Source organism: Canis lupus, chromosome 14 (assembly GCF_003254725.2).
Source record: "Canis lupus dingo isolate Sandy chromosome 14, ASM325472v2, whole genome shotgun sequence".
Taxonomy (NCBI): Eukaryota; Metazoa; Chordata; class Mammalia; order Carnivora; family Canidae; genus Canis; species Canis lupus.
In genome coordinates, this window is record NC_064256.1 from 16,616,984 (window position 1) to 16,644,088 (window position 27,105).

Consider the following 27,105-nt stretch of genomic DNA (forward strand, 5'->3'; position numbering starts at 1 on the left):
TATTTATCCTCTAATTTCTCTAACAGCCAACTGCTTGTTTTGTTCATTTATCTGCTAGAAATCTTTTGGGGCCCTTTGGGTCCAGGCCGAAGACTTAAAAAAACAAAATCTATAAAGCATCTAACTAACCTGAGGGCCTCTGAGAGATTGCCTGGTTAGTTTGGGCTGGTCAGTCCCAGCCCTTGCTGACATTGGAATCACCTGGGAGCCTTAGACAATTCAACATACCCAGGCTGCAGCCTCGACCGGTTAAATCAGAATCACTGGGGTGGGTCCCAGTCCTTACTGTGTTTTTTAACCTGTGGGGTTTGTTTGTTTTTGTTTTTTTAAATGCCTCCCAGATGATTCCCCTGTGCAGCCAGGCACCACTAAGCCAGAGCTTTACCTTCTGGCAGGTGAATTGAAGTCCCTTTGAGTATAACTCAAGGAGCTGTCCTTTATTTATTTCGGTTCCTTCCCATCTGAACCCTTGCCGTGTTGAACTCTGCATGGTATTTTGGAAACACCATCGCTTTTAATCTAGCAGTTGAACCACTGATTAAATATTCAAGCCTCTTTCTGAAGCCCGGGGCAGCTTTTCATTTTCTCAGTGTAGTGGCTCCCCCTGCTGGCCCTTCTCAGTAAAGGTCGCTGCTCTGCAGAACCCCACTGCTGGTTCTGGGCTCTCAAACACAACCGACCCGGAATCACGGCATCTTAAAGCTGTTTTTCGACAGCTTGCATATGATCCCGTATGCAACCTGTATGCCATTGGCCATTGCCAAAAATGAACAGTCAAAATGCTCTAACCCTTTATCAAGTGACATATAGGTAATAGGGAATGATGGAAGAGAGGAACTATATGTGTGTGTGTGCATACACATATATACATGCATACACATACCACATACATGCATGTATTTGCTTATCATGCTACCAGAAAAGATTTTGGTATCAGCCATTGATTGTGCTGATTCCCTCAAAATAATTATCAATACCTACTTTGGATAGAAAATAGGGAAAGAAAGCTTTCATTCATATCTTCTCTACTCTCCTTCATCTAATCCTATCCTTTTCCTTATCAACTCACTTCTTATCTGTCCAGTAAGTTATAATTATTTCCAGATAAAAACAAAGGTAGATGTAAATGTATGACCTCATCTTGTCATGCAAACTGTCTGTTGTAGTGTTGTGTCAGAATTTTGCCACAGATGACCCTTGTGTCAGTGCAGGCAGAATTTGATCCTTATTATATCTAAATGCAAAATATGATGCAGCCCAACCCTTAGCTGTGATTAAACCTCATAAGGCTGCCATTCCAATCTATACAGCTCTGGTCATTACAGTGCCCTTCTCTGTTGTATATTAATATCTTGACCCGCTGGCCCTTGTGTTCCATCTGACTCAGCACAGCATAAGTTAGTCCCCCAGTGACATTGCAATACTTGATCTATTCGAGCTGATGTCACAAGCCATTTCTTTCTCATCGAGGGTAGACATTTCCAGCCCATCTCATGGGACAGAGGTCCACCACCCCTTTCTGGGTACATCCCATAGAAGACTGTATTATTTATATTTATCCCTCTTTACAGGCAGCACATGGTACTGACACAGCAATCCTGATGTGCTCTGACTAGTATGATTCAGTGATTTCCTCTTTATTGTTTATTGCTCTGTAACAATATTACCACAAACTTAGCAACTTAACACACAGGGCCTGTGGGTCAGGTATCCAGACACGGCTTATTTGGTGCTCTGCTTCACTTTCTTATAGGGTTACAATCAGGGTGTTCAGCTGGGCCTTCGATCTGAGTTTGGGCCGGGGAAGGATCCGCTTCCAAGATCATGCAGTTGTTGGCAATTTTCAGCTTCTTGCAAGCTATTAGACTGAGGGCCTTACATTTTGCTGGCTGCTGCTAAAGCCACCTCATTTCTTGTCCTATGACTGCTTGCTTCCTCAGAGCCAGCAAGGGAGAGGGTCTCCAAGATGAGAGTTGGCATCCTATACAATATAATCACAGAAGTGCAGCTCATCATGCTTGCCATATTCTATTGGGTAAAAGCAAGTCACTGATCCATCCACAGGCAAAGGGAGGAATGTAAACAGCAGGAGGCAGAGATTATGGGACTATCTTAAAGCCAGCCTACCTCAATCTCCTTTCCTTTCCACTGGGTGGTCTCACAGAACTTGTACTCTGCTAAAAACCATGAATCCTTGGTTACACAAATTGTTGCCTGCCAGTTCTTTCCATCTCAGTGAATAGAACCTAAGTCCTAGACTTCATGTTTATTGCTATTAGGTTTCTTTATGTTGGGTCCAGCCAGTTGTTCCTACCTGATTAAGTATATTCTTTAAGCCTGGCTCAGCCATCAGAATATTACACATCTTTTCTATTGTGTCATCTGGGAATGGAAGATGTTCTTTAAGTCACTCATGAAAATGGTGAAGAAGTTAGTACTTAGTACCTAGCATGTGTATTGGACGGGCAGAGGGAAGAGAATGAAGAGTCCCTGTCCCTCATATCCAAAACTTCCTTCTGGAGTGTGGTCAATCAGCTATGAATCATTTAACACCAATCTGAGCTGCACTGCTCTTTCTGATCCTCCTGGGAGCAAGATGGTGCAGCTCTTAAGAGCCTAGTCTTTCTAGTCAAACCAACCTGATTTTGAATTCCAGCTCCACCCACTATTTTTCTCGATCGAGAGTACACAGGCAGGTAAGAGGAAGTTCTGCTTTTCTGTGGCTCATCTTCGAATTTTATAGCATCTGTTCCAGAGTGCAGGCAAGCTCAGGTCTGCTGAACTTCTTCACAAGTTTCATTTAGGACTTCCCATAAAGAATCTTCCTTAACCCAAAGTAGTACAGCTATGAAGCAATTATTGTTTTAGAGATGTAAGGGAGGACTTATCAGAGTTTCAGTTTAAAAATCATCAAAGTTGTCGGGTAGTTCTCCGTTTCCTTGGATTTGTTGCTAAGTTGGCTTGAAATCACCAGCACTGGCCCAGAATGCCCATCTCATCAAACTGAAAACCCTCAAGTGAGGACCAGCACATTCCACATCACTGCTTTAGTACATACTAAATTTTAACTGCCAGTTTTATCTGCATTTGATAGGCCAGCGTTCCTCTCTGCTGGAATCTCTGTGAGAGACTCCTCTGAACCTTTGACCCAGGAAAACTATTAGTAGCCCTTGTTCTGCTTAAACCGAGGGCATTCTTCAGGAAAAGCCTACAGACTCTTTTTTAGCAACCTGGGATTGACTAGAAAATGTGATAATTCGTGGAACTGTTAATAATTTGGAAGGGTAAGTAAATATTTCTTACAAGCCCTAGTTCTTGAGCTCTGAGTTTTAGAAGTTTACAATCCACTTTTCTTCTGTTTCTCATAAAGTAGATGTTTCAGCAGAGAGACCCTCTTTTTCTGTGTCTTCCTCTGCTCATCAGAGGCTGACGTGATTGGTGGGATCCATGCCTTATGGGTCAGTGAGGAGGTAAGCCCAGAAGAGTGAATTTGGGGTCGCTAACTCTTAGTTCATCAGGGTCAGGCGGTATAAACCTCTACTGAGGTGAGATCATCCCATGTTTTTCTTAACAGATGCTAAAAGTCCGGGAAATCACAGTGACACCCCTCTGGGAACTGTGTGTGCAAGAGTATAGGGAAGTAAGATCATTTTGTAGCTTGTGTTTTGGCATTTGCTTTCTATTACCATAAATATGCTAAAGAGTTCCAAATGTTTTTCTCGACTTTTAATCCATCTCCTGAGATCTGTATCTCTGTTTCCAGCTGCTCTTTACACATCCCCTATCTTGATCTGCAGGCCTTTCTACCATTGAGTAGATCCAGAATTAAACTCATTGCCTTGCTTTATCACCTACATTCTTGATTTTTAGCTAATAACTTCTTATTCCCTACAAAATGACTCTTACATGGTAAGGAACACATTTTATTTTTTAAGATTTTATTTATTTGAGAGAGCATGCACACCTGAGTGGAGGCAGGGGCAGAAGAGGGAGGGGGGGAAAAGCAGACTCCCTGCTGAGCAGAGAGCCCAACACAGGGCTCCATCCCAGGACCCTGAGATCATGACTTGAGCTGAAGGCAGACACTTAATGGACTGAGCCACCCTGGCACCCCAAGAAATACATTTTACATCATGACTCCTAAAGCACACATATACATGTACACACACAGATACAGCATGATAAAATTTTCATAAAACAACATGTATCTTTAACATGTATGTTACCTTTGATATTGTTATTTTCATCTTTAGAAAAATGCTGAGGTCAACACTCTGCATGAAATTTACAGCCTCTTGGGGGTCATGTGACCTGTAGTCTGAGAAAATTTGAGAGAATAAAATGCATTTCCCATTTATTCAGTCCCTGGCCCCAGCCTCTCATAACCCAGTGATGCCAAACTTCAACCTGTAATCCAGGATGTCATTCGTGCACTCATTCAACATGTACTGAGTGCATATTTGGTACCAGGCACATAGTAGGCACTATGGATCTAAAGATAGGAGCACCGTGGCCTCCACTTTGAGGTCTGCAGTGCAGTGCAGAGACAGACCAGTAATCTAACAATTGTAAGGCAGTCAGTAGGTCCTGTAAGAAGTCTGTACAAAAACCTGAGAGATTATGAAGATCACAGCATGTAATTTGGACCAGGAAGTCTTTTCGGAAAGGGTGGCTCATGAGCTAAAGCCAGAAGAGATGGGAGTTAACCTGGCCAGTTGTGGCCAAAGCATTCCAGAAGAGGAAACCACTGTGAGAAGGCATGAGGGGGCATGAACAGCATGACAGTTTGGAGAACACAAAGTATTTTGACATAGCCTTTCCTTTCTTTTTTTCTTTTTTTTTTTTTTTAAGATTTTATTTATTTATTCATGAAAGAGAGAAAGAGGCAGAGACACAGGCAGAGGCAGAGGGAGAAGCAGGCCCCATGCAGGGAGCCTGATGCGGGACTCCATCCTGAGACTCCAGGAGCACACCCTGGGCCGAAGGCAGACACTTAACTGCTGAGTCACCCAGGTGTCCTTGATATAGCCTTTCCTTAAAACCAGAATTCTCTGCTGTCACTACCCACCCCCACCCCTGTGCCCCTTTTCTGTACTTGGTCAATTACTTAGTGTTCCCTCTGCCATGTAGCTTTCTCCCTAGCCCCAGGGAGACTCAGGCACATACCTACTTAGGGCTCTCACCTCCCTCTCACCTCACTGCTGTTGAAGGCAGCCCATCACTACCCCCTTCTCATCTGCCTCGCAGAGTGGGAGCACCTCTAGGCACAGCCCCAGTCTCATCCTTCTGTCTTATGTTATGAACACAATAAATGTTAACCCAGGTGAAACAATAAGGGAATAGGGAGAGGTACCGGCCATAGGTACAGGTGTCAGGTGAAGCTTCTTTTTTTTTTCTCTCTCTCTCTCTTTTTTTTTAAAGATTTTATTTATTCATCAGAGAGACAGAGAGGCAGAGACACAGGTAGAGAGAGAAGCAGGCTCCATGCAGAGACCCCAATTCAGGACTCGATCCCGGGACTTTGAGATCACACCCTGAGCCGAAGGCAGATGCTCAACCACTGAGCCACCCAGGCGTCCCTCAAGTGAAGCTTCTTGAATGACTGTGTAGAAGACATTTTAATGTGTCATAGCATACCTGTCATTTTAAGGCTGAAGGCTGCCTTGGATATTAACCTACCTGTTTACAGATGTGGGACTACATTTAAAATGTTAGTGGAGCTATTTTCTTCTGCCCTGTTGTATTTGCAAAAGATCAGTTTTTACTTTTAGAGAATATATCTTTTACTAACCTAACAGTGTCTTGGTTAGGAATATATTAGACAATTAATATAAATGAAAATCTGACTTTAGAGACAACGTACACCCACTTTCTGCCATGCACAAGTAGCCTATCATCTGGAACCATACGTTGAACCCAGATTGCCTTCTCAAAAAGGCTTTCACAGGAAGAAAGACTGATTTTTTAAATTCTTCTTTCCCTTTGCTCATTTTCTACCCACATTGTATTTCTTGTGCAAATGGTCCAGGAGTTGTAGGCAGAATATGAGGTGTGGAGTCTCATCAGTCGGTGCTAGGATAACTCAAAAAAAGGCTTACGTACTTTTTCTTTGCAGGTGACTTTTATGAGACGGCCATGATATTTGATAATCATTTGGAAACAGAACACTGGGCATGGATGGGGATAGTGCCTATGAAAAAGTTTTGCTAACACAAATGTTGTAGAGGCAACTAGTCAGGATAACAACCATACCTATACTAGGAGTGAGAGAATGATATTCAAGTTCTGGCTGGACTTTCCATGGTTTATAAAAACTTCAGAGGGTCTATGTCATGTGTGATAGATTGCGATCAAGTTATGATTTTGAGCTGAAAGGGCCTGCCTTTAGTTGCTAAAGTCCTTCACGTCTTTCATGCAAATTTCAGTGGAAGCTCAAAGTGGAGCATTCCTCAGATGAGCTGTGTGCACTGCCCGCCAACCTGGTTGTCTCCCTGTCTTGAAATAATAATCGGAATTAGTGAAAAGAAGAGGAAGTGCCTTTTGTAGACACTGCAGTGGTTCACATCAGACAGTGTCTCTGTCTCCCTTCCTATCTTATAACCCCTTCACCAGCCCTCTTGTCTGTCCCCTCACTTCCCACTCAGCCCACCCGTATTGTGGCCTTCTATTAATGTTACTGCTGATTGTGCTTGCAAAATTCATTAGTTACAATGGAAAAGAATTGTCTTATCTCATCCCAGAACCCAGTGGGGAACATAATGCATGTATTTAATCCTGATTCACCAGAGTAGGAAGCGGTGAGGGAAGCCCTCAGTGTATGTGTGCCACTCTTTGTCATGACAGCCCTGTCCCCCTAGTAAATAAACACAGATAATCAAAGCTCTGCATTTCCTTATTGCATAGCGGTACCTGCTAACACTCAAAGTGATTATGCTTAATTTCCTCCTCTTTTTCAGCTTCTGGCTTTTTCTCTTGCCCTTTCTAACCTATTGGACTACACATGTTGGTCCATCATAGTTTGAATTATATACAGCATGTGGCACCAGATTCTCACACATGGCCAGAGCTGCCCTGACCTGACCCTGTTTTCTAGGGGTACTTTGAGTAATACCTACTACTTGCATAATGCTTACTCATGCCAGGTAGTGTTCTCACCACAAATGAGGTAGGTGCTGCTGTCACCCTCAGTTTACAAATAAGGAGGTCAAAAGCTCTGTTCAATGAGGGACCTCAGTGAGGTGTTTGCTTACCCATGGTCACATGACCAGTAGGCAGGGAAGCAAGGTTTTGAACCTAAGGAGTCTGTCTCCAGGATCTGGGCTCTCAACCCTCCAACTCCGCTGTTGATTGGTGATTTACCATGACCACAGAGTATAACAGTAACCTGTGGTACAACGGCATGTTCACATGGGGTGAACCCAGTTCTGTATGAACTGCAATTGCCCTTTAATTCCTTCACCCAGATCACATGTTGCCGTGGTAAAAAATGAAACAGCGAAAGAAGGTGAAAGTGTGAATGAAGAAAGGAAAAAGTGTAGGAAGGACAGTATTTGGGGATGAGGACATTCTAAGCCACATAAAGATGTTACCTGAAATGAGCAGTATGGCTAATAGAGACTGAGCAACCCAAGCTGCCTGTCCTGCTTCTCTGAAACATCGTGATGCTCAGACAGAGGATGCGGGGGAGGCAATGACAGAATTTGCAGAACTGTTAAATGATGAGACATCTGATGCTGGAATAAAGGACAAAGCTCATGCAAGAATCATGAGGGACACATACATACTTGATTCAGTTCCATGGAGATGACAACTAATCGTTGGAAGTCCTACACCCACTTACTAAGTTTGGAGTTGATAAAATGCAGCAGATTTCCCTTCCTGCACTCAGCTGCATTTGTTAAAACGCAGACCTTCATCTTGGGTGGCTCTTTAGCTTTTAGTTTGGGGTTTGTTTTTACTGAAATAAAATCCCTGGCACACGATCATGGAAAAAAAATCCAGAGTTTCATCATATGCAGTGTACTGTTTTCTACACTGGAGAATTTTGAGTGCTTTGGAAATAATAAGTCTGTTTCCACAATTTCCTGCTCTCCACTAGGTTCTTGGAACGCCAAATGAGGACACGTGGCCTGGAGTTCATTCTTTACCACATTTTAAGCCAGGTATGTTTCATTAATTACAAATGACTAAGCACTTCCTATATGGAGAGTGAATATATGCATTTTCCTCTCAAGCTTATATATTATACTTTGAGAAATTCTGGTTAATTGCCATTGTATACTCTACCTATTAGTGGAATTGTCCTTTGGTTTTTACAATTTATTTGTCGGTAAGATAGAAATAATGACATTCCTCGTGAGAGGTTTTCACCTGGTGTACCTCATTTGACTGGCTAATAATGTAACCATATCATCATCAGTAAGACTACCATCCATGTTTATAACACAAAATTTGAATCAGTACTATGATCTACCTGTGTGACCTCTTGAAACAATAGTATGAAAAATGTTAAATTGTAAAAATGAAAACTTTACATTTTGATTTATTTTTTAAAACTAGTGATATATAGTCCATTAGTTTGAGTTTAAACAAAAAAAAGGTTCTGAGTGTCTTTTGTACAGCATGCTGTCTTTTTTGATATAAAATATTTAAACCTCTAAACAGGAAAATCTGAGAGAAAATGCAGAACTTTTCAAACAAATTGTCACTTTTTCCTTCACCAGTAGGTGGCAGTCAAGAAACTTTCTGTTTAATTCTGCTTAGAATCTGAAATGCGGTAATTTAATTTTTATAGGAGAGATGAAAGGTTTGGAATTGGAAATTTAATAAAAATCAATGGAATGAATTACTGTAAAATTATTCTTGTTTTATTTTCTTTTTTTCCTGTTACAAAACATGGGTTATAAAGTGCAGACCCACATAACATTACTGAAAGGGATTTTTATGGAAGATCTAATAGCCCATTATTTTATGAGGGAAAGAAAGCTATGAATAATTTCTGTTATGAGCGCCAAGTTTATTCTCTTACCCCTCTATCCTCCTTTGGGGCACCATCAGGAATAAATTATCAATCCCAAAGAATGACTGGGTTGGGAAACTATTTTTATTCTTAGTTTTTTTCTCCTGAACGTGTACAGCGTGCTGAGAATAATTCTTCAATCATCCTGGGCTCCCCCAAGGACTCTTTGTACTTTTACTGAAAATTTTAAGTAACTTCTAATTTCTGAAAGACTATAGAAACTTAACAATTCAAGATGGATATTTTTCTTCTTTTTTTAACCAAGCAAGGAGCACCCTCGAACTGCTCCAGCTATTCCTAATGGAGTCTGAGAACACAGCTCTTGGTAAATGTCCCAAATGTGGGCTGTGAAAGAAGGTTGGCTTCCCCATGTTAGCATCTAAAATCTTAGATCCTAGGAAAATAAAATAGAGGAGAATCTGAAAAGATTTGAAATAAAGTGAGATGCAGAGAGGAACAGTGAAGACCGTTGTTTGGCCTGCCAGGGCTCTGCACCAGAAAAGATGGAGTAATATGTTTATTTTTGTGTGAATAGAATTAATCTTCATCAACAACAACAACAACAAAAAATCTTCATCAACAACAAACAAAAACATTTATTAAACATGTTCTGGAAAGTACTGCAATGTAGTACAAGTTGTAGTGCAAGTTAAGCTAACAAACTGGAGACTTTATGAGATCAGGGACTGTGCATAGTTCATATTTTGGTGTTCAATAAATATTTGTTGCTCTGAATTATACTGAGTGTTTAAAACAGATCTTATTTGTACAACTTTTCTGGGGTAGGCATATATAAATTAGGATATATATGTTTAAGCTATTTAATATTATGTACAAGTGCCATTACAGATACTTAATACATAGAAGGTAATGGGGGACCAGAAGAATGACACATTTACATGGTGAACAGCATGGGTACTGACAAACAAGAAAGATATTCCAGGCAAAGCTTGGGGCTTATGGATAAGAGTAGATGTGATAAATGCTTCCTGAGTTAGCTTAAGAGGAGCCAAGGGGAGATAAAGTAATAGACTGAGGCAAAGGAAGCAAAGCTATGAGTTCTTTCATGCAGCACTTAATCACATCATCAGGAGAGTTCTCATCTTTGACCTTCTGGACCTCATCCTCCAGGGGAAGAAGATACACATTCCCAGAGGAGAAAAATAGCAGTGCTAGGGTCTGCCTATCCGACTTCCACTCTGTACCTCCTTATTCCGCCCCTAAAGAGTGCCCCTAAAGTCTGAGGGAAAGCAAAAAAATCTGAATCTTAAGGATATACATGTTTTGTTTAATAGATTTCATTCTTCAGAGCACCTTTAGCCTCATAGCAAAATTGAGCAGAAGGTACAGAGATTTCTCCTATAGCCCTGCCCCAGTACATGCACAGCCTCCCCATTATCAACATCTCCCACTACAATGGTGTACACTTGTTATGGTTTGATGAACCTAAATTGAACAGCATTATCATCCAAAGTTCGTAGAATACATTAGGGTTTGCTCTTCGTGTTGTGTGTTCTATGGGTTTGGCATACATGTATAATGACATGTATGCACCATTATAGTGTCCTACAGAGTAGTTTCACTTCCTTAAAAATCCTCTGCCTATCATTATTCCTTCCCCTACCCAATCCCAGGTAACCAGTTTTTTTTTTTTTTATCATCTCCATAGTTTTGCCTTTTCCAGAATATCACAAAGTTGGAATCATACAGCATGTTGCCTTTATAGATTGACTTCTTTTACTTAGTAATATGCACTTAAATTGCCTTTGAGTTTCCTCATAGCTTGACAGCTGCTTTCTTTTTAGTGCTAAATACTGCATTATCCTGATATATTACAGTTTATTTATCCATTCACCTACTGAAGGACATCTTGATTGTTTTAAGTTTTGGCAATTATGAGTAAAGATGCTGTAAACACCTGTGTGAAGGTTTCTGTATGGACAACAGCTTCCAACTCCTTTGGGTAAATATCAAGGAGTATGATTACTAGATCAAATATACTTTGCTTAATTTTTAATAGCTAATAAATTTAAGTAATTCAAGATATCAAACAATAAGAAAAAGGAGCACGATGCAAAGCCTCCCCAACCTTGTCTGCCATCTTCCCCCTTCCCTAGAGCCATTGCCCCACCCCCATTTTATTAGTTTCTTATGTTCTTTCCTTTGTAATTGTAGGAAATTATGAATATATATATTTTTATATTTCCAGTATCAAACACAATTCTGGATCTTGCTTGTCTCATTAATGCATCTCGTAGGTCTTCTCATATCATTGTATAGAGGAGGCCAGTGGGGCTTCAGTCTCCTCTTATAGTTGCATTGTGTTCCATTTGTATAGATTTAACCTATTCCCTACTTGTGGGCATTTGGGTTTGTTTCCAGACTTTTGCTGTCATAAATATTATAACCCTGTACATATATACACATATATACATGTCACATGTATACAGGTGTATGTGATGGATAGGTTACCAGAAGTAGAGCTAAAGAATCAATAAATAGGGGGATCCCTGCGTGGCTCAGCAGTTTAGCGCCTGCCTTCGGCCCAGGGCATCATCCTGGAGTCCCAGGATCGAGTCCCACATCAGTCTCCCTGCATGGAGCCTGCTTCTCCCTCTGCCTGTGTCTCTGCTTCTCTCTCTCTCTCTCTGTGTGTCTCTCATGAATAAATAAAATCTTTTAAAAAATCAATAAATATACACTGTTATAGTTTTGAACTATAAATGTTGTCTAAAGGGATGATGCCTGTTGGCTCTGTTACCAGCAAACACATACCTGCTTCTCTACTCCACAGGCCATAGCCAAACTTTCAGATTTTGCCAATATGTTAGGTGGCCAAAGGAATCTTGACACAATTTTTAATTTCATATTCCTTTTTATGATGAAGTTGAGAATTTTTTCGTGTTTCAAGATCACCTTCATTTCCTTTTCTGTGAATAGTTAATATCTTTTGCCCAATTTACAATTGAGTTATGTATCATTTTCTTATCAATTTCTACAGGTTCTTTACACACTGAAGAAAGAAATTTTAAAAATAATCCTCACTCTCATATCTTACTTTTCTTGCTTAACTGAATAAATTTTACCTTAAGAGAAAAAAGCTGTGGTGGTTTGAACAATGCAGTCATTATATTTTTAAAAGATCAGTTGTTATTAGAGATCTACATAAAAATTTGTATATATGTATCCTTGAAGGGAAAACTTTTCAAATGGATTATGTTATAGCTATGATCTAGGTCATAAATAAAGCTAAAAACGGAGTCTCTTGGTTTTAACATACTCTAATTACCTATAAGGTCTGCTTTGGTTTTTTTTTTTATTAACGTATCCTTATAGTTAATTTCTATAGAATAAGTCCAATTTATTTATTAATTCAACAATATTTATTGAGCACCATTTGTATGGCTATGGAGTGGGGATATTGCAGTGAACAAAACACACAAGATCCTTGATAGGTAGGAGAGACCTGTAATACATAGAATATATGGTAAGTCAGGTGGCGATGTGTACTCTGGAGGAAAATAGAGCAAGAAATGGGATCAGGAAGTGCGAGGGAAGGGGGCACTTCACGATTTTAAATTGTAAATGTAATCAAGGAAGACCTCACTGAAAAGATAACATTTGATTCAAGGACATGAGAAAAAGCCATGAAGATAATTTACAGACTTTCCAGGCAGAGAGAGCAGCACATACAAAAGCAGTAAAGTGGGAAGAGGAGGGTACAAAATCAGATCGGAGGCAACAGGCACTGTGCTAGCAGGAGTCCTTCACCATTTACTCTGAACCAGACAGAAAGTGCTAGGAGATTCTGAACAAGACTGCACACGGGGGTTGCATTTTAGTAAGATTACTCTCTCTTGTTCTGAGAATGGGGAGCCCAGGCACAAGCAGGGGGACCAGCTAGGAGACTGGGACAGGAGTCTAGGAGAGAGATGATGAAATACGTTGTAAATAAAATTACTTTATCTTCTCAACGTCTCTGTTTTAGCAGACTACTTAACTTGTTTTCCCTTGGAAAGTGTAGCAAAACTAAAGAAACGTGTTTAAGAACAATTGCCCTAGGATCTCTGGGTGGCTCAGCGGTTTAGCGCCACCTTCAGCGTGGAGTGTAATCCTAGAGTCCCAGGATCGAGTACCACATCAGGCTTCCTGCATGGAGCCTGCTTTTCCCTCTGCCTCTCTCTCTCTCTCTCTCTCTCTCTCTTTCTTTCTTTCATGAATAAATAAATAAAATCTTAAAAAAAAAGAATTGTCCAAAACGTAAAAGAACAAGTAGATAACAACTGAGTCTTATTCTTTAGTATTTATTGTGTAGCCTCTTCTGCTTTTACATTTATGCTGACACCAAATTCTTTAACCTCATTCCTTAACCTCCTATGGGAATTTGCTTATTCCCATAGCAACCAGGCAGCTGGGACAGGCCACAGCTGCATAAAGTAAGTATATATGTAACACACACGTGCACATACATACATGTGCACGTGTGTGTTACATATAATAAGGAGTCTAACTGTGGGAGGTGATGCTTTTCCATCATTTGCTTCTATTTTAATTTCTCTTTAAAGAAGTGGGAAGTGGGTCTGGTTTTTTTGAACCTGATTGCTTTCCCGTTTCTCTTCCCTTACTCTTGGGGTTCTGTGGAATATGGTCTTAAAAGTAGAGGTCTCTTCCCTCCCCCTTTTCCTTCTACCTCCTCCTGCCTTGCCCACCTCTCCCTCTCTCTTATGTCAGAATATCTCCTTTCATCACCATGCTCAGGAGGCTTGCTTTGGGCCAGCCTAAGAGGTGAGAGGTTATTCTTAGCACTTCAGTAATTCTGTTACCTTTGATTAGATTCATCACAGGCCAAGCCCCATTCCCTAGCACAAAAGTAAAAGTCCACTGTAAAATTAAGACAGTTTTCCTTTCATTTGTTTCATAGTTACTCAGTAATAGGACACTTTGGCATAATGCTCTGTGCCTCAGTTTTCCTCTGAGATAGTAATAGACTTCTCCATATGAATCGCAGGATCACTTTTCTCTTGCCCGTCGCTACTTTACATCAACAGAGGCAACACGGCTTCTGTGCCCCTGGTGAAGTGATACTTGAAAATCTTTGTTATATAAGACATACTTAGCATTACTATTTTGAAAAAACATATCTTGCATACATATTTGATGTGTTGTTTAGGCTTTGCAGAATTATGGTCATCCTAAATAAAGGTAGAACGTAGATAGACATTGGAGGCTCTTCAGGCTGGTAGCTGAGGATGCTGAGAAGACTTTGAAATTTCCTGCCATTGAAGAAAACCCTTGGGGTTGGGAGCATGAGCACTGTTTTGGTTGTGCTGTAATGATTTAAGCAAACTGAACATTAAATCTGGAAGAAGCTGCACAGGGCATCCGGTCCTGCCCTCTCCACTGTAAGTTTAGGAACCTGAGGCCAGAAATATTAAGGGGTTTCTCCAAAGTTAGTGTCAGAGATGGAAGTAGGTCCCAAGTCTTCCTGGGTTTCCATTCAGTGCTCTTTTTTTCCAGCATATACATCATGCAAGTTCATGCTACTGGATGTGTACCATGATTATTGTATCACAATTTCTCATTGATCTTTTTCCAATGAGCATTTTATTGACAATTAGTTTATAAAGAAAATAATAGAAAACTAGAGAGGATCTGATCTCTGTATTTAGTGAAATACATAGGACCACAAATATCACTTTGAATAAAGTAGTTTGGCCTCAGGGTACCTGGATGGCTCAGTTGGTTAAGGGTCAGACTCTTGATTTCTGCTCAGGTCATGATCTCAGGGTTGTGAGATCGAACCCCATGTCAGGCTCCAAGCTGGAGGCTTTCTCTCCCCTTCTGCCGCTCCCCACTCTATACTCTCTCTACTTAATTAACTAATTAATTAGTTTGGTCTCAAAATAACATGTAGACTCCATGTATGATACTTTTATTCATCTCTTAAGTGCTTCCAACAAACAGGGCATTCAGCAGCATTCAATTAATGACAGATTATTATTCAGGAGTTTAAAAAAGGAAGGTGTTGTAAAATTCAGAAAGAAATAAATGTTGCTAGACCAGATGCAATTAAAGGTAATAAAATTTAGACTAGAGTAAATCTGTGTTCCTAAATCAAGCAAGAGAACAGAGCATTTCTAAAGTGATTATATTATTCCTAAGAGAAAGTTATCTAATACAAGAGACTGTTTAAGGAAGATTTGATGAAAATAGAATGCCTTTCAATTAATGAAATGAAGGAAAAAATTTGCCACTGGAGGCGAATTACAGAATGGTAGTATTTTAAATATTTTATGCTCAGAACTAGGCCCACAGATACATTGACCTTGAAGGCAACATTTAAATATGGACTTAGTTATTATAAACAAAGAAAGACAAATTCCATATGATTGCACTTCAGTTTGGAGGAGGGTTACTGGATAAGAGGTGGATGGGGGGGGAATAGGTTAAATGGGTGATGGGGGTTAGGGAAGGCACCTGTGATGATCACTGGGCGTTGTATGTAAATGATGAATCACTAAATTCTACACCTGAAACTAATACTACACTGTTAACTGAAATTCAAATAAAAACTTAAAAAACATTAAAAAATGAATAAATAAAAAAGCAGAAACAGACACATAAATACAGAGAGCAAGACTGATGGTTGCCAGCAGGATGGTGTGGAGAGGAATGGATAAAATGGGTGAAGAGACATGGGGAATGCAGGCTTCCAGTCACAGAATGAATAAGTCTTGGGAATAAAAGGTACAAAAGTAGGGAATATAGTTAATCGTATTGTAATAATACTGTTTGGGGGTCGGTGGCCGCTACACTTGTGAGCACAGCATTAATGTATACAGAGATGTTGAATTATGTCGTCCACATGAAACCAACATAACTTTGTGTGTCACTTACACTTCAATAAACTTTTTTAGTTTATTTTATTATTTTTTAAAAGATTTATTCATGAGAGACACAGAGAGAGAGAGAGAGAGAGGCAGAGACATAGGCAAGGGGAGAAGCAGGCTCTCTGCTGGGAGCCTGATGCAGGACTTGATCCCAGGATCCCAGGATCACTCCCTGAGCCAAAGGCAGACGCTCAACCACTGAGCCATTCAGGCTTCCCTCAATAATTTTTTTTTTTTTAAAGAAAGGAAAAAAGAATATGCGTAGAGCACCAGAATAATAAAAGAGAAATTAAAGGTTCAAAATATAGATAGATAACTGTGGACTTAGTTATACTAAGGTTTTGCGATGCGGTGAAGAACTTCTTGTCAAGCCTTCCTATTCACAGGCTTGACTGGCTCAAAAGCTAGATATCCAGACTCAGTTCCAGAGGGAAAATGTAAATTATTTCAGAAATAGGGCGCCATGGTGATAATAGCTCACATTTTATGTTCTACTTTATTATTGACAAAGGCCTTTTGTAGATTACCTCAATTGTTATTTAGAATAACCCCGACTTCATAATAATGTGGTTGCCCTAAAATTGCTGTCCCATTTTACAGATGAGAAACTGAGGCCCAGAGAGATGGTGTGGCTTGCCCAAGGCTATGTCTTGAGGATGTAGCGGAGGCCAAACCCAATCCCAGGTCTCGTAGTCCCCAGCCTGGTGTTCCCAGCCACACCTGTGCCTGTCTTTTAGCAGGTTTCCCTAACTGCAGGCATAGGGGGACATGAGGGAGAATTGTCAGGCTCTCCTCAGCCCTGCCTTGCGGCCTCCTGGAAAAGATCTGTACCTTCTTGTTGATACCAGAACCACCCTCTAACCCTTTAGCCCTGTGCATCCAGTAAATTGTCAGCTCCACAATACCCCCGTGGATGTTTAGCTTCAGCTGTGCAGTCCTTGGTATGTACTATAGGCATTGCCTAGTTTCATGATTTGCAGTCCTCAGGAAGCTTCGACCCTTAGCTGTGGCTTTCCCCCTTGTCTTTAAGAAGGTGATGGAAAAGCTGTGGAAGCCGCAGAAATTGTGGTGTGGATACTGAGTGCAGGGAAGCTGAAAGGAGGACATCTTGATGCTGAGATGTTGCCCTGAGGAGACCACACTTCAGTCAGGGGGCCTCGTATTTCCTTTTCTACTCACCCTTTATGCTTTATCTCAGTAATTGTTTTTTTATGTCTTTTTTGATTGATTGATTGCAACTCTAATTATCATGGGTTACATCTGGATGTACAAAGGTGTAACTATGTGATAGGTATAAAAATGGACTTTAAAAATTATTATGCAAATATCTGACTCTTATCTCAGGTTTTATTGCTAAAAACTGTAGGTCTGCTTGACCCAAGGCTTAGGACATTTAGACTCTTTCCCCCTGTCATCAGCCACCACCTTCTCCAACTTTGTGATTCCTCCTCCCACCAATAAATGCCACTCTGCTCACAGAGTGAAAAAGCCAATTAATCAGTAAAGTTATGAGTGAAGTGAACTTTATAGAGCAGAGGAAGTTTTAGTAAAGGGTAAACGTAACAGAAAGGGCAGAGTGCCTTTACTCTCGCACTCTCTGATTGTGGCAGTCATGCTGGGACATCACTGGTGGCTGCAAGCAGGAGAGATCATGGTGGCATTGAGAGACCACATACGGTCAGCTGCATGCTTCAGATACTCTCAGGGCTCAGATTCTTATCCAGTGCTCTACTAGATGCCAGGCAGCCATGTAGGTGCTGAAGACACAGTCGTGAGTAAAGCAGATAAACCTCTCTCACACATGGAGCTTATTTACTAAAGGAGAGGCAGATAGTAGAGTACAAGTTGGTGTGGCTGGAGAAGTGTGACCATGAAGAGCCACAGATGATTCAAGAGGGTTGGGTTCTGGAAGACCAAAGTGAGGAGTTGGGATTTTATTTGAAACGAGAGAAGAATTATTGAGCAAGGAAGATTTTTTAAATCTCTTTTTAAGGAAATTAATGTTTTATGTCTTCAGAAGGCCCCACTGGCTACAATAAGTCACGGACCTATTGCAGAGATGGAAAGAGGCTTCACCTCAAATGTGAAGTCCTCTTGATTGGGAGTTTCTGTTTATACCACTGGGTTGAGAAGTTTCTATAATGGCAATTCTTGAAACTATGCTCACACCAGTTAGCATAGATGCCATAAACATGACGGATAGAGCTAACCAAGGATGTAATATGAAATAAGTCATAGAAGTGGCCAGTGCTGTAAAATAAAAATAAAGGGGAGCCTGGGTGGCTCAATCGGTTAAGCATCTGACTCTTAATTTCAGCTCAGGTCATGATCTCAGGGTAGTAAGATCGAGCTCCACATCCAGCTCCACACTCAGCAGAGTCTGCTTGAGATTCTCTCTTCTCCTTTTGCCCCTTCCCCTCCTTGTGTATGCTCTAAATGAATGAAGGAATGAATGAATAAATAAATAAATAGAATTCTCCTCCCCAGTAGGCAGACCTATGGGGAGGAAATATCTTTATGAATCGCAGAAACCCATTTCATTGCAAAGTGTCCCCATCTGTACTGATTTTCTCTGTATCTGCTTGAAGAATTTCCCATGTGTTTTCACTAGAGGGCAACAGTAATGATGAAGACTAGCAGAGTGTCTAGAAACTACCAGAGAAAATATAATAAGATTACAATTTCAAGGAGAAATGAAATACTTCTGATTGCAGCCTTATCAAAACAAAACAGAACAAAATCCTAAGTAGGCTGGTTTCATTACTCTCACTCTTAGAATTTTGTAAAAATTCAGTTGGGGCATTATCCACACCTCATCTCACCAAGGTTAATATGGCATGCCAGTCACCAAATAAAGATTTCTCCATCTTTTTCAATAATCCTACTGCCCCCAACCCCACAGAAAATAACTAAAATCCTTACATAATGCCCAATGTGTGTGATTTGGTTAAAATCATGTCTAAGAAAAGAATTAGAAATTCAGCCTAAGAGTAAGAGCAGAATCAAATGAAGACATGGAACATTTTCAAGGAATGAAAGAATTGTCAGCTCTTTAAAACTGGCATACTTTAGTTGTTATATACTATTCACAGTCCCAGAAACCAGTCATACACTTGTTATCCCTTCCTTTATTTGTAATGTGATGTTTTATATTTATCCTGCACAGAGTAGATGCCAGCAAATGTATAACTAGAGATCTATGCATTGCAAAATGTCCTTCATGCTCCTGTTCCTGAACTTTTAAATATCTTACCAAAAGTTGAAAAATCAAGATCTTAGGAAGCAGAACAGGGAATTGGAAACTTAGATTTAAAACAAGACAAGTTGATTCTTGCATTCAAGTTGGGTCTTGACCACAGTACCTTGAGTGGTTAACTCTGGCCCCAGGAAAGGAGTGGGACACCCCCCCCCCACCCCGCCTCCTCCAGGCCTAAGCTTTGCACAGCTAACCCTCCCGAGCAGTAATTGCACACCACTATGAAAGATTCACAACTAAGTGATTGAACCAAAGGTGGGATGTAGGTAGGGTTTGTCCCTGGGACATTAGAGGCACACAGAGAACATGCTTATAATCTATGAATTTGTGTACAATTTTCAGCATTTGAAAATTGTTAGAAACAGAGTAATAACTGACAATTGAAGTGCTAGTTTGGTTAGTGATGCTATTTGCATTGTATAGTTTTTGACTGTTTGCCAAATGCTTTCAAAATGTGAATTATCTCAGGAGGTCCTCCTAAGACGGCAGGTAGGCAGGAAGAGGAATGTAGCTGACAGTCCGTGTGGAAAGCTGCACAAGGTGGCACTGGGCCAGACCTGCACGAGGTTCTGACCTTTCTGCACATCTCTTTGGAACAACAGCTATGAAATAGTGCTCTTCCTATGACGAGAAACAGGAAGAACACAATGCCACAGACAGATCTCAAACCTCCACTGTGTCGATACCACTGACATCCATCATTCATGCCAAATATCATATCCATGGAGTGAGAAGCATGCCCCAGTCCTAAAGTGGGGGAGGAAAAGGGTCAAGAAGGAAGAGTTGCTGAATAATAATCTAATCTCCCATTCTAGAGTTTATGATTTATAGGCTTATCAGCTACTCTTGTCTAAGATAAGTGAATCACAGCCTTGATTTGTTTAAAATGGTGTTGATTTAAAACACTCTTTTGGGCCATTATCATAGGGATCATGCAAGACAAATATACATGACTATGGGATAATAACTCCTTTGCTGGTATTGAGATAAAAGGAAAAAAATCTTGATTTATTTATGATGCAAGTAATATTTTACTCTCAAATATTCAAGTAAGACATGATAAACTGGCTACTAATGATTGGCTAGGTTTTAAGAGCTGATGAAATTTCCTTCACTTACACTTGTCCTTGATATAGCATTCTCAGAACATCTTCGTGGCTAACACAATAATGTTTGCAATGGAAATTATTAAGAAAGAACATAACCATGTAGATACATAGATGCTTTCACCTCTACAGCCAGCTTTGTAAATCCAACTAATGATCTCTTGATTGTTGAAAAGGACAATTGCTAGTCTCTCAGTGCTAATCCTTTTTCTCCACTAATGCATTATAATCAGAGATTTACATATAAGGAGTTAGAAGAGTATTGAAGTGTCTGTTTTCCTTCATTTCTTTAACTATTGCCTCAAAAGGGGTATTTTAGGATAGCTTAAGTGTTTACCCTCCCTAAAGTGACACTGCTTTCAATATACAATATGTCTGCCATATATATATATATATATATATATATATATCAATATATATATCAATAATTGTGATAGTACTAAGAGCTAGCTGGTATCATGCATCAGACACTCTTATCAGCTCTTGAGATCCATTTCCTTATTGAACACTCACAGTAAGTCTTCGAGGTAAGTCCTACTGTTACTCCCATCTGTAATATAGAGAAACTGAGGCACCAAAAGTTTTTTTTTTTCTTTTTTTTTTTAAGTATTATGTCCAAGGTTACCAGAACTTGGAAGACATTGTCTGGCATTTCATGTGAATATAAAACAGATTTGTTCTCTTAGACAAAAGGTTAAGCCATGACAGCATATGGAAAGTTCATTGGAAGTGGGGAGAATATTGTTTGTGGCATATTTTTTCAAGACTGTTTTTTAAGAGCCCTTTTAGGTTCACAGCAAAACTGAGCAGAAGGTGTAGAGATTTCCCATACACATGCATACAGTCACAGCCTCCTGGTATCAATATACTCCACAAGAGTGGGACATTTATTATAATCGCAGACCCTTTATTGACCCATCATTATAACCCAGAGTTCATGGTTTACATTAGAGTTTACTCCTGGTGAACATTGTACCTTCTGTGGGTTTGGACAAATGAATAATGACATGTATTCACCATTACAGTATCATACAGAGTAATTTCACAGCCCTGAGAAATCCTCTGTGCTCTGCCCCCTGCTCCCTTCCTCTGCCCTAACCCTGGCAATCGCTGATCTTTTTACTGTCTCAGTAGTTTTGCCTTTTCCAGAATGTCATGTAGTTGAAAGTGTGCATGTTTTGCATTGCTGGTCAAGGAGCTTCGTGATCTGTTTGCGCTGCTGCTGGCTTTGTGCATTGTTGAGGTCAAACTTCAAGTCTCTTTCAACGGAGACACAGAGAGGTGTCATGGTATAATGACTAAAAGCATGGACTCCACATCTAGACTGGCTGGGCTCAAATCCCAGCTCTGCCACTTGTGAACTGTGTACCACGGACAAGGTGCCCAGCGTCTGGCTACCTCAGTTCTCTATGTGTAAGATGGGAGATGACCATGGCCCCTCCCCCATAGTGTTGTCATAAAGACTAAATGAGTGTATATTTGCATACTGCTTAATATACATAAAATGTTTGCTATTTATCAAATAGGCTTGGGTATCCCAGCTCTTTGGTAATGAAGAGTAGACTGGCAGCAGAGTCCTCCTTTAGCCTGTGCCATTCACCTGTGCCACTAGCTTGCATCTTGGCCTCAAAGTGACTCAACCTTTCCAATCTCAGTTTACTCGTGTAAAATGAAGTGGTTAGACTCCCTGGTCGCTCCCACTACCCCTGAAGGGGCTGAGCTCTCTCTTCCTGATTTCTTTCTCCCTTAGGAGACTTTAGATGAAGGGATGGGTGGGGACACATGGAGAATGAGACAAAGATCTTTCTTACCCTTTCTTTTCTGGGAACTGTAAAGATACGCTATTGTTTGTGAATAGTACACTTTACACTTTTATAAATGCCTGTGATTAAACTTTTCTAGAGAAAAACCTCCTATGGAAAAGAGGAGTGTTCTGTGTCTTAGGTTGGATAGTTTGAAGACCTCATCAGGGAATATGCACTCACAAAGCCACATTTACATGTCTGCCCAAAAAGCCAAACCATCAGAAGTAAAACTAATGAATATAGTAGAACTTTTGTTTCTAGAAGTTGCTCAGGGATTACTCAGTTTAAAATGCACACCATTGGGAGTTAAAAGATGATTTGCTGCAGCCAGGGCAAGTCAGGGTGCTTCAATATCCTCTTTGCCTGTCTGAAGGTGGCTGCCTAGCATTTTGAGGTAGCCCTTTGGGTGACAGCATCAGGGCGTGCAATCCTGTTCAGCATTAATCTGTCATGTCAGAGCCTCTCGCTGATAACGCTGGAGCTGTGTCAAATCTCAGCAATTATGTATTTGGAGGCCATCACGTGTGTTAAAGCTGTGACTTGCAGTTATGCGAACATACACATTATTTCTAAAATGCCCGTTTGGGTCATTCTGCTTTTTTGCAATTGAGATATCTAAAATCCCAATATTTTGAAACAAGGTTATATCCCTGTCTGTCTGGGGTAAACTCTCATCTTCTGTACTGTATGAAGGTGAGGGGCAGCCCAGGTGGCTCAGCGGTTTAGTGCCACCTTCGGCTCGGGGTGTGATCCTGGAGTCCCAGGATCGAGTCCCGCACTGGGCTCCCTGCATGGAGCCTGCCTTTCCCTCTGCCTATGTCTCTGCCTCTGTGTGTGTGTGTGTGTGTGTGTGTGTGTGTGTGTGATGAATAAATAAATAAATAATCTAAATATATATATATATATATATATATATATATATATATATAAAAGAAGGTGAAGCCTTCATGAAAATTCTTGTGCATACTTGTCAATATAGTTTTCTTCTATTGATGATCTGTTAATATTGGTATCATGACTTATGTAGGTTGCCTATGACCGCACATGTTTTATGCACTACTGTATATCCACAGTGTCTAGAACAGGGCCTGGCAAACAGTAGACACACGATAAATATTTGTAGAATAAGTGAGAGAATGAATACTCATGCCTCCTGTCCTAAAGGATTTAAGGATATTATATGATACATAAACAAGTAATAAGGGTAATTGTTTGAAATCTTACCAGCATGATTCATAACTATGTTTGTTGTTCACCTTCTAAAGGACCAAAGGTTTTTTGCTTCACTGAAACAATCCTGAGAAAGGCCTCAGGCTCACTACCTCTGCTAGGTGGTAGGATGGCCACAGCTTTTTGCTGAAATTATTACTACTTTCTTACAAGCTCAGTAAGAAAGAGTAAATGTATTTGTTAAAATGTAAAATAATCCTAAAGATTTTAAATTGTGAATACTTGAATATATGGTTTAGCAGAGTTAATTATCAAGCACATCTGACATTTCCTGTGGCATTTGGAAATGTTCATTTTTATACTGACTTAAAAAATACTTGTTCCATGATATTATACTGGATGATATTAGATGTATTTACAAAAGATATACTAAAGTCTTAGATTTTTAAGATCTCGTGTCTATTGCCACCCCTCCTTCGCCACCCCTTCCCCCAAAAGAAGGAAAATCGTTAGCTTACAAATCCTGATATCACCTCTCGAGGCCTTTGAACATACTTGACGTTTTTAATTGGTCGGTTGATGTAACTATTTACTCACATGCTTTCCTGTTATTGAAGTTAGAAACACAACAGTGTCCCAGAAGATACAAAGCAGAAAATTGGCAAGAAGGAAATGAGGGGAATAAAAATTGAAATTGTTTTCAATATCAACTATATAAATCGTTTTATATAGTACCTACCTAAAAGCAAATGAGTACATTCTAGTTCAGGTTTTTCTCTTCATGTGGGTTAAAGTTGGCTTTCCTAATGCCTCAGAGCATTGCAGTTTTCTTTCTTTTAAGCTGGAAAGCTAGAATGCATGACATTGTTTTCCAGTTGTTTTCCTGTGGAATTTCAACGACTTGCAGCACATAAGCATTGGCAGTTTGAGGGAAAACCTTTCCAGGTCTCTGTCCTCCCACCCCCACATCACGCAGCGTAGCAAGTGATTTCTTCTGTGCCAGCTCTCCTCCCTGGTCTCCCACTGCGTGTGATCATCCTTTGCAGTGTCCCTGCAATAAGAGAAGGTGAAAATCTGCCTGCAGGTTTAAATTAATTGCACTCCTCAGTTATGCTCAGAGTTAGCCAGTGCTTTCAATCATAACATTCTAAACTTCTAGTTTAAACGTAATTGGAAAGAGAAAGCTGACATTGAAGTCATAACTGACAGAGTAAACTTAACTAAAGCAGAACAGTGTAAAACGCTCATATGCAAATAACTTGAATATCTGATAAAATTATTCATAGGCAGTTGAATATTTTATTAACGAAACCTATTACTGATTCGGAGCACTGGATTCCAGCACCTTTTTGTTTTTAAAACTTCCACGACTAATTATATTGTGTTTGCTCTAATGGAACATCACTTTTATTCGTAATGGAAATCGTTTTGGAATTATAGTTTTTTCGTAATTATACATGTAATGCATGTTCATGGCAAAAAAAAAAAATGTTAGAGCCACCTCCACTTGAAATTGTGTACTTTGGCAGTTAAGATCTGAAAGATGTTGGATATAAGAGAGCAGCTCCTGTGTTTTACTGGGGCTAGCTTCAGATACTTGAGTTTATCCTGTCTTCATTTGGAAAAGAAACAGATGCACTTAGTGGCTCTGCCTCTAGGCTCCCAAGGGACTGTGTCCATATCCACATTGCAGCACTGTTCACCCTGTATTTGTAATTCTATATTTACATTTCTATGCCACTGAACTATAACCGGGACGTTCACCCATTTCTACATGTCCAGCACAGCTCCTGGAACCTACACAGGTGGCCAGGTAACATTTGCTAAAAGAATTGAGAGTTTATGAAGATAGTGATGGAAAGTAAACACAGGAAGACTTTATTCTTTCTTATTTTTTCTACTTTCCTATGGTGTGTTTCAATTTGGGCTCTTTAATGCACAGCTAAATCTGACATATTGCATTTCTGGAAAAAAAATTTCTATTAGCATATCCTGTCAAACTCTTAATAGAGGCAATTTTTAGAACTAATATTTATGTGCAGTCATTAATTGCTAAGAATAATAATTTACTTGTAAATGCAAGATTGTATTAATTTTATCTGTAATGGAATTCTTGTTCCTCCTGAAATCATAGCAAATTATTAAAATTGCTTTGTGGGTAGTACAAAGTTAAGGAGATCAAATTTGTTTTACATGAACATTTGGTGTAATTAATTTTTAAAATATATCTTGCTTTTTTAATACCAGACTGTAGATAATAATAATTTTTTAAAAGACCTTTATGAAAAGAGCTGTTGTTCCCATTTCTCCTTTCTTTGTCAGTTAATCCTCAAACCTAGAATATGCCTTTAAATTTCTGCTCTACACCAACTGGCTGAATTAAGTTGTGACTTTATAATGCAGTCTAGTAGAGAACGAACTCAGACATTAGATGTTCTTTTGAGACTTTTAATTCATAATTGTTGGTAAGCACTTTCACCTACCTATAGCTTTTAGAACAATGGATATTTGTGATCAGACCTAGTCTTTGGCAAATGCATGCCATTAGAGCGTAATGACTAGTGTCTGCACTGATTGATCAGAGTCCATGCCTTGCAGGTTATTAAATATTTTAACAATTATCCGAGCTTGAATGATGACTCTGAAACTCCATGTAAACTTTCAGTACTTCTGAATCATCCTGGAAAGATGCTTATATTTTCAGGATAATAGCTGAGTTGAATATAAAATTCTAAATCTTTGAAACTTGGAAATTGGAGATCAGTAAATGCTCTATTCGTCATCTTAACCCCTACCTTTCTGTCATACCCTATATCCAATCATCAGTAAATCTTATTGGGCTACCTTTCAACAAGTTGCAGACTGACAACCCCTTCTCACTGCTGTCACTCTGTTTCTGTAGCCCAAAGCACATCATCTTCCTCCTGTGTAGTGTTGGTTGTTGTTTTTTCTTTTTCTTTTTTTTTTTTAAGATTTTATCTATTCATTTGAGATAGAGAGATAGCGAGAGAGCACAAGTGGGGAGGAGAGGGAGAAGCAGACTCCCCGCTGAGCAGGGAACCCTATGTAGGGCTCAAACCCAGGACCCTGAGTTCACGACCTGAGCTGAAGGCAGACACTTAACTGACTGAGCCACCCAGGCACCCCTTACAGTTTTAAGAAACTTTTCTTGGTCTCCCTGCCTCCATCCTTGCTTCTGATAGCCTATTGTTGAAAAAGAAGCCAAAATGGTCCTTAAAAGTTGTCTAGATCATGTGTTACAGGCCACAGGGGCTCTAAGAGAGCCAGTTTTCTACTCTTGTACCCCTTCTCTGTCTCAGCCCCCACTTAACTGCTCCAGCCACCCTGTCCTTCAGGCTCACTCCAGCCTTGCGCATCCCCACTGGAATGTGAGCTCCCTGCCGGCATGAAGGCCTCCTGTGTGGTTTCCTTCTATTGCTTCAGCCCCTAAGAAGTATGCCTGACACACAGTAATTGCTCAATAAATAGTAATTGAACCAACGAATCATTGCACAGTATCTCCAGTCATTTCTGTTGAGATAAACTCTGTTTAGAAATAGGAAGTTGAGCGGGTTCTGACATTTCTTTTCATTCTTCTTATCTAATAGTATTCTTCCATGGGAGATATACCATAACAAAAGCAATATTAATCATTTTGGATTATCTCCTTTAAAAACCTGCCATTAAAAAAATAAAAAAATTAAAATAAAATAAAATAAAATAAAATAAAATAAAATAAAACCTGCCATTAAAAGCAGACAACGCTGAAAAAAGATACCAACCAACATTAAGCAAAAATAAGCCTTTAAGCATTAATTTTTTTAAAAGAATCAAGATCAATACGAAAAAGAAACCATTT

At 39.8% G+C, this 27,105-nt stretch overlaps 1 protein-coding gene across 8 annotated transcripts in view; it reads left to right on the forward strand.

The window, feature by feature from the left end:
- Positions 1–27,105, forward strand: part of CDK14 (cyclin dependent kinase 14) — a 722,297-nt gene that overhangs the window by 563,885 nt on the left and 131,307 nt on the right. For all 8 annotated transcript variants that reach the window (XM_035698550.2, XM_035698549.2, XM_049093543.1 and 5 more), the window contains one exon: positions 8,099–8,162. In XM_035698550.2, the coding sequence (XP_035554443.1) occupies positions 8,099–8,162 (64 nt within the window). The remainder of the gene's footprint in view (positions 1–8,098; positions 8,163–27,105) is intronic.